This window comes from Ascaphus truei, chromosome 2, assembly GCF_040206685.1.
Source record: "Ascaphus truei isolate aAscTru1 chromosome 2, aAscTru1.hap1, whole genome shotgun sequence".
In the NCBI taxonomy this organism is placed as follows: Eukaryota; Metazoa; Chordata; class Amphibia; order Anura; family Ascaphidae; genus Ascaphus; species Ascaphus truei.
In genome coordinates this window covers 490,578,693-490,592,611 of record NC_134484.1, presented here as the reverse complement: position 1 = coordinate 490,592,611, position 13,919 = coordinate 490,578,693, and the positions used below count along the sequence as shown (strand labels likewise).

The 13,919-nt window shown below is 51.6% G+C and overlaps 1 protein-coding gene across 2 annotated transcripts in view; it reads right to left on the bottom strand.

The window, feature by feature from the left end:
* LOC142488070 (tyrosinase-like) overlaps positions 1–13,919 on the bottom strand; it is a 45,753-nt gene that overhangs the window by 3,629 nt on the left and 28,205 nt on the right. Inside the window, exons 1-2 of one of the 2 annotated variants that reach the window (XM_075588444.1) lie at positions 12,754–12,847; positions 11,080–11,907 (exon numbers count right to left, since the gene is read on the bottom strand). In XM_075588444.1, coding sequence (XP_075444559.1) covers positions 11,080–11,883 — 804 coding nt within the window. In that variant the 5' untranslated portion in view covers positions 11,884–11,907; positions 12,754–12,847. Of the gene's footprint in view, positions 1–11,079; positions 11,908–12,753; positions 12,848–13,919 lie in introns of those variants that run through there. The other variant, XM_075588443.1, reaches the window with a different exon arrangement.

The window sequence follows — 13,919 nt, the reverse complement described above, 5'->3', positions numbered from 1 at the left end:
CAGCATAGGAAGTAGTCACAGGGCCAGCATAGGAAGTAGTCACAGGGCCAGCACAGGAAGAAGTCACAGGGACAGCATAGGAAGCAGTCACAGGGACAGCATAGGAAGTGGTCACAGGGACAGCATAGGAAGATGTTACAGGGCCAGCATAGGAAGAAGTCACAGGGCCAGCATAGGAAGTAGTCACAGGGCCAGCACAGGAAGAAGTCACAGGGACAGCATAGGAAGCAGTCACAGGGACAGCATAGGAAGTAGTCACAGGGCCAGCATAGGAAGAAGTCACAGGGCCAGCATAGGAAGGAGTCACATGGCCAGCATAGGAAGAAGTCAAAGGGCAGCATAGGAAGAAGTTACAGGGCCAGCATAGGAAGACGTCACAGGGCCAACATAGGAAGAAGTCACATCGCCAGCATAGGAAGAAGTCACAGGGCCAGCATAGGAAGAAGTCACAAGCCAGCATAGGAAGAAGTCACAGGGCCAGCATAGGAAGTAGTCACAGGGCCAGCATAGGAAGAAGTCACAGGGCCAGCATAGGAAGAAGTCACAGGGCCAGCATAGGAAGAAGTCACAGGGCCAGCATAGAAAGAAGTCAGAGGGCCAGCATAGGAAGAAGTCACAGGGCTAGCATAGGAAGAAGTCACAGGGCCAGCATAGGAAGAAGTCACAGGGCCAGCATAGGAAGAAGTCACAGGGCCAGCATAGGAAAAAGTCACAGGGCCAGCATAGAAAGAAGTCAGAGGGCCAGCATAGGAAGAAGTCACAAGGCTAGCATAGGAAGAAGTCACAGGGCCAGCATAGGAAGAAGTCACAGGGCCAGCACAGGAAGTAGTCACAGGGCCAGCATAGGAAGTAGTCACAGGGCCAGCATAGGAAGTAGTCACAGGGCCAGCATAGGAAGAAGTCACAGGGCCAGCATAGGAAGAAATCACAGGGCCAGCATAGGAAGAAATCACAGGGCCAGCATAGGAAGAAATCACAGGGCCAGCATAGGAAGAAATCACAGGGCCAGCATAGGAAGAAATCACAGGGCCAGCACAGGAAGAAGTCACAGGGCCAGCATAGGAAGAAGTCACAGGGCCAGCATAGGAAGAAGTCACAGGGCCAGCATAGGAAGAAGTCACAGGGCCAGCATAGGAAGAAGTCACAGGGCCAGCATAGGAAGAAGTCACAGGGCCAGCATAGGAAGAAGTCACAGGGCCAGCATAGGAAGAAGTCACAGGGCCAGCATAGGAAGAAGTCACAGGGCCAGCATAGGAAGAAGTCACAGGAACATGCCAGGCATTGATTGTCAGTAAATGTAATTACATCTTTATAGAGAGAGAACAAACCCTTCCTCAGGATTTGGGAGATAGAGACACTGTCAGACTGTAATCTCAGTTTTCTTACAGTGAAGATATAATGTTGCTGCTAATCTGCCTGCCTGGTACAGTAAGTCCCTGACATTGGACCCTTCTGTTAATGCGGCTATTGTGTCTGACAATCTCAATCTTATCTCAGTGAAGCAGTTTCACACAAGAACTCTCCCGCTCACTTACATATATATGTAAGTCACCGCTTACGCAGGCACACAAGCTTGGTGCTTATAAAATAGAAAAAAACTGACTTTCCAGCGTGCTCAGCTAGCCCACAATGCCATCCGTCCCGCGCGCGCACGCAGATTCCAGGACACCTGGCGATCATGCTTTAAGCGTTAGCGCGCTCAGTGCCAGCGGGGACGCAGCCTTAAGGAGACAGCGAGTCCCTCTTTGTACAACTCCCTACATTTCTATGGGCTGTTCTATAGAGGGTGAGGGAGCGCGGCCGCGAGCGCCTGTGTGAACAGCCCGACCGGTACTCTGTGTGTGTCTGTATATGTGTGCGTATATGTGTGTATATGTTTGTATATATATATGTGTGTATGTGTGTGTGTATATGTGTGTGCGTATATGTGTGTATATGTTTGTATATATATATGTGTGTATGTGTGTGTGTATATGTGTGTGTGTATATGTGTGCGTGTGTGTATGTGTGTGTGTGTGTGTACGCGAAGTACGCTTTTTGTGTCTATAAAACAGCCCGACAGGTACTCTGTGTGTGTGTGAGTGTGTATGTGAGTGTGTGTGTGTGTGTGCGTGTGTGTGTGCGTGTGTGTGTGCGTGTGAATAATATTTCTTAAATAAGATTTTTAAAAGAAAAAAGAAAGTTGAATAAAAAAAAAAAATTATTGTGCATTTATTGACACATACTGTACACACACACATAAACACACACACATACATACATACTTACATACATACACATAAACACACACACATACATACATACATACATACATACATACATTTCAGCTGCGGTAGCGGCGCAAATTCTTTATTTTCCAGTCTTCTCCCTCGCCGGTCGGCTCCCCGCTCCCTGCCGCGTGCGGCCCTTGTATAGAAGGGCTGACAAACCTCAGCCATCTATATCTGCCGCGCGCACGCAAAGCGCAGCAAGCGCGCCCTCTATAGAACAGCCCTTACGGAGAAACAGAGATAAGGATACAGGATCCATCTGGTTCCTGACCTATGAGATTGAAGGTGATGTAACTGGCTGAGTGCACCTCAGCAGCAGAGAACAAATTAGGTTGTTTGTCAAAATGAGACAAACTAAGATGTTCCCGGACTCTCCATCCATACAGTATAACTATAGCATTACATAGGTATGTAACCCGGTTCCCCTTCCTTTGCGGACCCCCCCCTCGAGCACTCACTGCGGCCGGTTGCTGGGATGCGTGCGGGCGGTTGCCGGGGACGCGATCGCGTTGCGAGGCTCCCGGCGGCTCCCGAAGCAGGGCGCCGCCATTGCGCATTGCCTTGCGCATGCCCGGTAAGACCCACACGACGGGAGGCATACAGACAGCTCGCGCATGCGCAGAAGAAGCGCGAGAGACACTAGCCTACCAGGAGAGGGCTCTAGAGATGGGACTACATATCCCATGAGCCTCCATCGCCCCACATGACCCCAGGGAGCCAATAGGGCTACAGTATCTCCCTGCTCAGGGATAGATACATTTCGCGGGCTTGCAGCACGTTTGGCAGTTGGTGACCGGAGCAGCTAGGGGAAGGAGGTAGGGTGCAGGAGTCAGTGACTCTCTGCACTTGGCCAGCAGCCCCCTAGGCCCCAGATAGCCCTGAGCCACCCAGTAGCTGAGTGTTGTAGGGACAGGCCCCAGGTTAGGGACCCTGCTCCTTATCAGTATCCAGAATCAGTTAGGGACACAGTGGACGCTGCGTTTCCAGTCAGAGGTTTGGGCTCAGACCTCTGCTGCGGCTGCAGCAGCCATCCGGGTGGGATCACCCCGGACGGTAGTTCCTGTGTTCGTCAGCCTCCGGATCCTTTGTGAAGCTCCTTGGCAGGCCCGGGCACAGGAGTGCTCGGTGGGTAACCATCATCAAGTGCACCAACGATCCTATATTATTAATATCAGACATAGTGGCTGCGCAGTCACACATATTCATCTCACGTGAGGGTGGAGGACAATTGTGTGGGGTTACTGGACATGGGGTGGGATCACCCGGTGTAAGTGGAGGCGCTGCACCGAGTACGAGGTTACTCCTTATTACTAATATACGTGCCCCAGGTTCCCAGTGGTGGAGGCCTAGGCCCCCTGTGAGCCTAAAAGGTAAAGCACCACACCTGGTAACACTAAGTTCCCCGCACACACACATTATACGCGACTGTATGGGGGAATACCCGTTACATTTGGAGGCGCTGCTGAGATTCTACCTGGGGTGCCCTATTCCATATCAAATTGTCCGATTTAAACGCCATCATGTCCGTGCCGTCAAAGCAAGATGTCAATGACTGGGCCCTAGCGCAACAAGTATCCCCAAGACGCGCGGTTGCAGTGGCGGGAGTAGCAAATGACACAGACTTATCCACAGTGCGCACACAAGTAAGAAATTGCCCGAGATTGACCACCGCCCGGGTGGTAGACTATAAACTAGATGCTGACGGCCGGGGGTTTACCTATCTCCTGGTCACCATGCGTGACATATGCTTAGAGACTGTTCCCCATGTATTAAACCTACCCGAGACCTCCGCAGAGGACTGTCTCATGATCTATCCTGACACCCAGGCTTCCGAAGAAGTGTCCACCAGTACTGGACCAAACACGAGCCACCGGGTGACCAGTACTTCTCACAGGGTAGATCCCCCTAAGGTCTCTTTCACCCCGAGCGGGTTAGGAGGTGTCGCCAGCTAGGCGATGAGCCCACCCACCTCGCCTACTCCTGATAGACGGCCAGGCGGCATCCCAACCATGCCTAGCATAGGAGCAGGAACCAGTAGTCAGCCCCTTAGTGGAGATCTTTCCTTGAATATGATAGCCTCCCAACTAGTAAAAGCTGTCACCATCGCGACCCAAGCACAGAGCTTCCGGAAACTAAAGGCCTTTTCTGGGATTCTGCCGACGCCTGCAGGAGAAGAAGGGATCGAGGCATGGAGGGACCATACACTCCAAGCAATAGCGGAGTGGTCGTGCTCCGAAGCCAGCAAAAGACAGAGGCTGGTCGAGTGCCTCCGAGGCCCAGCCGCCCAGCTGGTACGGATGCAGCGTGACGTGGAAGGAGAAGTTACGGCACTGGAACTAGTGGAAATGCTCACTCAGTCCTATACCCGAGAACACGACGAGTTCAAAGCTCTTCGCCAAAAAGAAGGAGAGGATTTATCTGCCTTCGTTTGCGATCTACAGCTGTCACTGGGGACCCTCCTGTCCAAAAATATCATTTCCGCCGCCGAAGCGGACCGATACCGACTCAAACAGCTACTCAAGGGGTCGTTGCCTGATCATAACATAGCTATAATGATGCGGGCCGCCTCGATCACTGTAGTACCACCCAGCTACATGGAATTATTGGGTTACATCAGAGGACATGAGGTGCAGCGACATTTCCATGAATCCAAAAAGACCAAAGCTATCATCAAGGGTGACACCTTGGTTCCCTCTGCCCCAAAGGGTAAGAAATCTTCCACCCCGGAGGAGGAAGTGACCCACCAGTCGCCTGCCAGGGTAGGTCGTGTTCCTGAGAGGTCATCTTCCATGTAAAAGAGTCGTCCTGAACGCCGCGAGGTAGTTTGCTATAACTGCGGGAAGAAGGGCCACTTCTCCAACGATTGTCCGGAGAGGGAGGACCCTCCGGAGGAAAAACCTCCCGATAGAAGAAACCCAGCCCGGTCAATGGTATGCCGAGTACAAACGGCCGAGTCTGACTCAGAACACCCTCCTGGAACCACAGATGCTTCTTCTGATGCCGCCCTCGGTGATGACGCCTCCCCAAGGGAAGCTTACAGTCAAGTAGGCCCTGCGGCCATCGTGCCTGTTGTACTGGAAGGGATCTACGCATCGGCCCTACTGGACACGGGATCACAAGTGACCATCATATACCACAAGTTCTATGACCAGCACCTCAGACACTGCCCCCTGAGGGCGGCCAAGCATATGAAAGTTAGGGGGTTAAGTAATGAAGACTACCCCATCGATGGGATTGTAAGGGTTCAACTGGAAATACTCTAACTGAACACCGGCAAGAGACACCCCATGCATGTAGCGGCAATGGTATGCCCGGAGCCAAAAGACCAGTGCAAGTATCCGATCATCTTGGGAACCAAAACTGATATAGTAAAAGCAGTGATCCGAGCGTACCTGAAAGAGACCAACGAGTTGCCGCTGGCCAATTCGCTCCTAGATCCCGTCCTACGAGAGGAGTGCAACCAGGTATATGCCCTGGAGCGTCACGGGGATCTCTACAATCGTCAACGCGGACTGACGACCATATTACCAGGGGGAGTGCAACATATGGCCGTCTGGTGCTGTTATCCCGAATGAGATGAGAGCAATCAGCTTTTCTCTCTGGAATGTACCCCTGAGGAAGAAGTTCAGAGAGGGTATAGGGTACTACCCGAGGTGAGGGAGTGGACGACTAAAATCCCTCTACAAACCTACGTGTATGTGCAGAACATCTCCACCTTCCCGATGGAACTCGATGCCGAACAGAGTCTGGGTTGCATATATCCGGTCAGCACTGTGAAAACAACACCCGAGGTGAATGCGGCAGCAGTGAATGAGCGGTTAGTCGATCTGGACTTCAACTTCGGCGAGTCGACGTTGCCCACTGAGTGGAAGGAACGGCTGACAACCCAGTTGAATAAACGACGGACTAGGTTCTCCACGAGTGAGATGGATGTGGGGTGCAGTCGCAGCGCCCAACATGCCATTCGACTGAGTGATGCCACCCCATTCCATGAACGTTCTCGGCGTATTGCCCCGCGGGATGTGGACGATGTGAGGAATGTCATACAGGAAATGGAGACCGCTGGGATTTTGACGGAGTCTCTGGGCCCCTACGCATTACCCATAGTTGTGGTGAGGAAAAAGAACGGATCCATACGACTGTGTGTCGACTATCGAACCCTGAACAATCGTACAATACCGGATCAGTACAACCTTCCTCGCATTGAAGAGATCCTGAATGCTCTGAACGGAAGCCAATGGTTCAGCGTGCTCGATCTACGATCCGGGTACTATCAGGTACCTCTGAATGCAGAGGATCAGGAGAAAACAGCCTTCGTCTGTCCCCTGGGGTTCTACCAATTCACACGTATGCCCCAAGGTATATGTGGGGCCCCTGCTACCTTCCAACGACTGATGGAGAAGACTATCGGGGACATGAACCATTGGGAGTGTCTCGTCTACCTGGACGACATCATTGTCTTCAGAAGAACTCTGGAAGAGCATGAAGAAAGGCTGCTTAAAGTGATAGACCGTCTTGGGAAGGAAGGGTTGAAATTGTCCCTAGACAAGTGCCGGTTTTGTCACACCTCGGTGACCTACGTGGGGCACATCGTGTCTGCTCAAGGGATCGCCACCGACCCAGCCAAAGTAGAAGCGGTCGTGAACTGGCTGCGTCCCGAGAACGTCACAGAACTACGATCCTTCCTGGGGTTCTGTGGGTATTACCGTCGCTTCGTGGAAGGGTACTCTAGTAGAGCTAAACCCCTGAACAATCTGCTGAAGATATACCCTGAAGAGACCGGAAGGAAGGCCATATCGGCCCACCAACCGTTTGGTGATAAATGGACGTCTGAGTGTGAACAGGCCTTCCAGAAATTGAAGAAATGTCTGACCGAAGCGCCAGTGCTTGCATATGCTGATCCCGAACAACCATACGTTCTGCATGTGGATGCCAGTCTCAGTGGACTGGGTGCCGTCCTGCTCCAGAAGCACCCCGAGGGCCTTCGCCTGTGGCCTACATCAGCCGCAGTCTGACACCCAGTGAACAGAGATACCCAGTCCACAAGTTGGAGTTCCTGGCTCTCAAGTGGGCGATCACCGAGAAGCTCCACGATTACCTTTACGGGGTGCCATTTGAGGTAAGGACGGATAACAATCCCCTCACGTACATCAATACCTCGGCCAAATTGGATGCAGCAGGACACCGATGGCTGGCCGCTCTGAACAATTACCGCTTCTCCCTGAAGTATAAGCCGGGACCCTTGAATGTCGGGGCTGACGCCCTCTCCCGATGGCCAGGGCTAATTGCTACTCAAGATGATGAGGAATGGGAAGAACTTCCAGGACCTGGAGTGCGAGCTATGTGTAGCACTGCCGCAATCGTCAATGACCAAGTGGCCTTCTCGGAATTGAGGGTGGCAGATTCATTGGGATGCCAGTCGCAGGCTGTCCCAGCCGCCTACTGTGATCCAAAAGGGATGAACATAACGCATGACAAAGTGCTACGGTGGAAAGATCTGGTAGACTACAAAATACGAGATCCTGTCGTTAGTATCATTAGGCAAGCCATTGAAAAGAAGAACCCAGCCCTTCTGAAGCATGCTCCCAACGACTTGGTGGCCCCGCTCACGCGGGAAATGGACAAATTCGAAATAGACAACTGCTTACTCTATCGGGTGGTGCAATACCACAACCACCCGGATAGGCGACAACTAGTCCTCCCTAAGAACTTGAAATACATGGTGTTGAAGTCCCTACATGATGAGCATGGACATCTCGGTGTAGAGAAGACCTTTGGGTTGGTCAGAGATCGCTTTTTCTGGCCCAAGATGCGAGAGGCCAAGAACGCCACTGTCGCCGTTGTACTAGGTGTTTACAGTGCAAGACCCTGCCCACCAGAGCAGCACCCATGGGCCATCTGAAGAGTTCTGGCCCAATGGACCTTGTGTGTATGGACTTTCTGTGCATTGAGCCCGATAGCCGGGGAATATGCAACGTGCTGGTCATCACGGACCATTACACCCGGTATGCCCAGGCCTTCCCCACGAAGGATCAGAAAGCCATCACAGTGGCAAAAATATTATGGGAGAAGTACTTCGTGCACTACGGTCTTCCCAACCACCTTCACTCAGACCAAGGTCGGGACTTCGAGAGCACGCTGATCCGAGAACTGCTCAAAATGTTGAACATCGCCAAATCACGAACGACCCCGTATCACCCCGAAGGAGATGCACTGCCAGAACGATTTAATCGAACCTTACTGGACATGCTCGGAACACTACAGAGTGCTCAGAAAACTGAATGGAGTCGACACGTGGAAGCCCTGGTGCATGCGTACAATTGCACCCGACACGAGTCAACTGGATTCTCCCCATACTTCCTCATGTTTGGGCGAGAGGCGAGACTGCCAGTGGATGTACGTCTTAGAGTCTCGATGGATGGGATACACAATGATACCCATTTCAAATACGTGCAAAGACTTAAAGACAGTTTACAGCAGGCCTATCAACAAGCTGAGAAGTCTACAGTTAAGCTGAACGCTGGAAATAAAAGGCGATACGATCATAAGGTCAAATATTGGGAACTTCGTCCTGGGGACGCTGTGTTGCATCGGAATCTGGGAGTCCCGGGAAAACACAAATTGGCCGACCGATGGAGAGACGGGGTATATGAAATAGAATCTCAGATGCCTGGCCTCCCGGTCTATCGCATCAAAGACACTGAAAGCCGGGAAAAGGTATGGCACCGAAATCATCTTCTCCCCATTCCACAAGTGGGAGATGAGGAAGTAGAGATACCGGCCACACCGCTCAACGGTGAGTCCGACTTATCAGAGATGGGTCAAGAGACTGTCAATAACGAGACCCACTCTGAAACTCCTGAAGATCCTATGGAATAACCCTCTCAAAGGGACTATTCCACAGAAGGGGCATCTCCTGGAGGAGCTACGGGTAAAGGGCCCCGTAGGCCAACGCCTACTAAGGTGGCACCAACAGGCCAGCCTTTGGATCCACAGAGCCCGTGCTTTGTGCCTCACAGAGACTGTTCAGAGACATTTCTCCCCTCAAGGGAAGAGGCTGAGCCTCAGGACTGTGTTTATTACTCCCCCGAGGGAGTTGCAGAAGAACAGTTCCTAAGGAGCCAAAGAGTCAGGTACCCTCCAACTCGGGTAACCTATGATCAAATTGGGGCACCCCATTATGAGGCTCAGCAGTGGTCTCGGAGCAAGATCCAATCTGTGATTGTGATGCTCACAGAATTGTGCAATATCGTTTAGAGTCATGCATGTGCTAAGTTATATGATCAAACTGCATTTTTATTATATAATTTCTGTGCAGGGTTGAGTTATGTATCCCAAGCGAGGACGTTGGGGTTTTTACCAAGGGGGAGGATGTAACCCGGTTCCCCTTCCTTTGCGGACCCCCCCCCTCGAGCACTCACTGCGGCCGGTTGCTGGGATGCGTGCGGGTGGTTGCTGGGGACGCGATCACGTTGCGAGGCTCCTGGCAGCTCCCGAAGCAGGGCGCCACCATTGCGCATTGCCTCGCGCATGCGCGGTAAGACCCACACGACGGGAGGCATACAGACAGCTCGCGCATGTGCAGAAGAAGCGCGAGAGACACTAGCCAACCAGGAGAGGGCTCTAGAGATGGGACTACATATCCCATGAGCCTCCATCGCCCCACATGATCTCAGGGAGCCAATAGGGCTACAGTATCTCCCTGCTCAGGGATAGATACATTTCGCATGCTTGCAGCACGTTTGGTAGTTGGTGACCGGAGCAGCTAGGGGAAGGAGGTAGGGTGCAGGAGTCAGTGACTCCCTGCACTTGGCCAGCAGCCCCCTAGGCCCCAGATAGCCCTGAGTCATAGTAGCTGAGTATTGTAGGGACAGGCCCCAGGTTAGGGACCCTGCTCCTTATCAGTATCCAGAATCAGTTAGGGACACAGCGGACGCTGCGTTTCCAGTCAGAGGTTTGGGCTCAGACCTCTGCTGCGGCTGCAGCAGCCATCCGGGTGGGATCGCCCTGGACGGTAGTTCCTGTGTTCGTCAGCCTCCGGATCCTTTGTGAAGCTCCTTGGCAGGCCCGGGCACAGGAGTGCTCGGCAGGTAACATCATCAAGTGCACCAACGATCCTATATTATTAATATCAGACATAGTGGCTGCGCAGTCACACATATTCATTTCACGTGAGGGTGGAGGACAATTGTGTGGGGTTACTGGACACGGGGTGGGATCACCCGGTGTAAGGGGGATAGCATCCTGCAAGACGCCGTACTTAGTGTCTCCTCTAGGGAGGGACACCGGTTGGTATATATGCAAGTACGTTCTATGCCCACAAGTAAAGTTATTGGTTGTTTTACATGCGGTTGTGTGATCTCTATATATATATTGTCCTGCGAGGATCACTCCCCCTCTGGTGGGATCCATCGCAAGTGGAGGCGCTGCACCGAGTACGAGGTTACTCCTATTACTAATATACGTGCCCCAGGCTCCCCGCACACCTGGTAATACTAAGTTCCCCGCACACACGCATTATACGCAACTGTATGGGGGAATACCCGTTACAGGTACATGACTAATGTTTGGTGTTCATGGACACGTAGGTAAAACATTGGTTTAATATCTCTGCTTTCACCTTATCACTAATAATATTCTAGCCGATTAAACCCTGAAAGGGGCCTCTGTTCTAATCCTTTCAGTATTCATGTACTTGGGACTGATTTCACTTTAAATTGCAATCTCTTTATTTCTAATGTTTGCCGTTCTGATGGCCCTTTTGACATTTCTGTTTGAAGTTGGGAATTAGAAATAAAATATCACTCACCCTCCAGGAACCAAAGTAGGAAGATGGATCAAGGTTCCCCTCCACATCGTTATCTCCCATGAAGTCGTTAGAACAGATTGAGCAGTTCTCCTCTCCGCGCCAATCATAATATGGAAGAGCAAAGTCTTCATCACTGTTCAAGAGCTGGATTTGTCTCTCTAAAAAGAGGAGACCCAGACGGTGCCAGCCAGGAAAAGCAGGGCCTTGATGGGCATAGGTATGTCTGTAATCAAAGGAGCTATGTGTCATGATTGGCTTCGTAGAGTAGTAATGAATCCAGGCGAAGACATTATAGATTGTAGCATCCACAAAGCGATACGTGTTTCGGTCATGTCTGTCTTCAGTGGTCAGGACAACAAAGTCTTTGCTCTTTGTGGTCTTCGCTAGTGTCAAATAACGAAAGACTTGTTCCCTCTCCGGTAAGGACAGCTCCCGGATCTCTCTCCGAACCACAGTCTTTTTCAGATCACATTCCTCTCCATGGAAGCCGTATCTGCAGTCACCGCAGTTGAAACCACTGTAGTTTCTGAAGCATTCACATGTTTTGTTAAAATAGTCTAGGGGCCAGTTCAGACGGTCATCATCATACTGGGGAACGCTAGCTTCAAAGAGATTTGGAAATGGGACATGTGTCACCCAGTTCCGACATATACCCCTCCCTGAGTTGGAACCACAGGGACTTCCATCCTTTCCGGCCGGGCAGCAGCTCTTGTCCCTTAAAGCTTCATCTGTGGTGCAGACTCTGGGGAACTGGCTGTGCACTGCGCTGAGGCAGAGGGTGAGGAAGGTACAGAGGAGAAGCATGGCTTCCTACAGCCACCAGCGATCCTATGTGTGGAGAGAGAGAGAGAGAGTGCTGTAGGTTCATGGCCAGTGCAACAACTAGCGGACCTAGGTGGTTGCCTAGGATGTCCCATTTTGGGGTTGTGTGGGAGGCCAGGAGCAGAGCAGGCTGGTTTCCCAAGCTGCTGTCACACTCCACTGCAGAGTACCTATAACCTGCTCACCCTGCTGCACATCACTATTCAGGATAAGGGGGGGGGGTGCAACAATGTGGGGTGTGGGGGCTAAAAAAATGGGGATTGGGGGGTGAAAGAGAGGTGAGTAAGTGAGAGGGGAACGGGTGACAGAGAGAAGGGAGGGGTGAGAGAGGGGAGGGGAATTGAGAGAAAGGGATGAGAAGGGTGTGAAATAAAGGGGAGTGGGTGAGAGGGGAGTGAGAGAGGGCTAGGGTGAGAGAGAAGGTTTGGGGTGAGAGAGAGGGTAGGGGGGAGAGGGGAGGGTCTGTGAGATAAGAGGAGGAGAAGGGGGAGAGATAGGGAAAGGGGGATAGAGGGGTGGGGGTGGGAGAGAGAGGGATGAGGGGTGAGAAGGATGGGGTTGAGAGAGAGGGGGAGTGAGAGAGGGGTAAGGGGGAGGGAGAGGTGTGTGGGGGGAGAAAAAGGGATGTGTGAGAGAGAGGGAGGAGGAGAGCGAGAGGAGGGTGGGAGAAAGAGAGATGGTTGGGAGGCAAAAATAAAGAGGAGTGGGAAGGAGTGAGTGAGGGGTGAGGAGGGGAGCACATGGGGAGAAGTTGGTGAGGAGGCAGGGCCAGTGCAAGCACTTGGCAGCCTAAGGTGGCACATTTTGTGGGGGGCAGAGGATGAGGCGGGTAATGGCGGTGGTGTGACTCACGGGAGCAGAACAGTCACAGAGCGGAGGAGGAAATGTGCACTGCAGAGGAGAAGGGCGGTGCAATCTGTGGCATAGGACACCCCACCACTCCAACCTCGGAGACCTGGAAGAAAGTGAGAAATTCCAGTGCCAGGGAGGACCTCTTCAGCTAGGTTAGGAATTTAAACTAGGGGGGTGTGAGAGAGGATGAATGGGGTGAGAGAGGATGATGGTGGTGAGAGAGGATGAAGAGGGGATTAACAGGCATGAGAGTATGAAAAGGGGTGAGGGAATGAGAATGATGGGGGTGATAGAGAGGATTGTATCAGGCTGGAGCAAGTCAAGCCAACATAGACATTTTGGGGGAAAAGAGGGGGGAGGGGATGGCAGGCACACGGCTGAAGGTTAGCCTAGGGTGACAAATACTCTAGCGCTGGCCTTGAGTAGGTTATATAGATGACTCCATGAGACCTCTCCTGCCCCAGGAGACAGAGGACATGTCTGATGCCAGTTCCATAATGTCCTTTGGTTGGAGCTCTTACGGTGCCATTGTATATGTGCCCATAGGAGCATGACAAACAAAATCCAGGAGGATCAGTATCTAGCATAAATCACAAACGTGTAGGCACTCACACTGTCTTGTAATTTATAAAAATATTAATGTTTAACACAAAAGAATGCCTTTTTGGTTATTGATTGATATTTTTATACATTATAAGACACTCTGAGTGGTTACACTTTTGTGAAGCCAGCGTCAGAGAATAGGGCAATCATGGGAGGAAGGAAGGGCCGGCAGTGTGGAGTTTACCTTACCCTAACTGTCCTGGAACCTTCTCTGCATGTTTAGCCCTCTGACGCTACCCAGCTATACCCCATGCCCTAAAACATACCCCAACAAATCAGTCTCACACTTTCTCTTTCTCTCCGTGCTTCTCCTCCTTGCTTCTGGGGATATCTCACCCAATCCTGGTCCCTGCCTTATTTCTACATTCTCTCGTCCTTGCAGCAAATAGAGCGGCAGTAGATGTGTAATTAGTGTTTATATATATTTTAGCACTGGGTTGTCTGCACATTATATTGCACTATTCATCAAAATTGCGCCATGAACACCATTATATTTAGTTCAGTAGTAAATGTGGTTTAGGGAGGAAACCACAGGTGTTTAGGCAGCATTTGATTTACATATT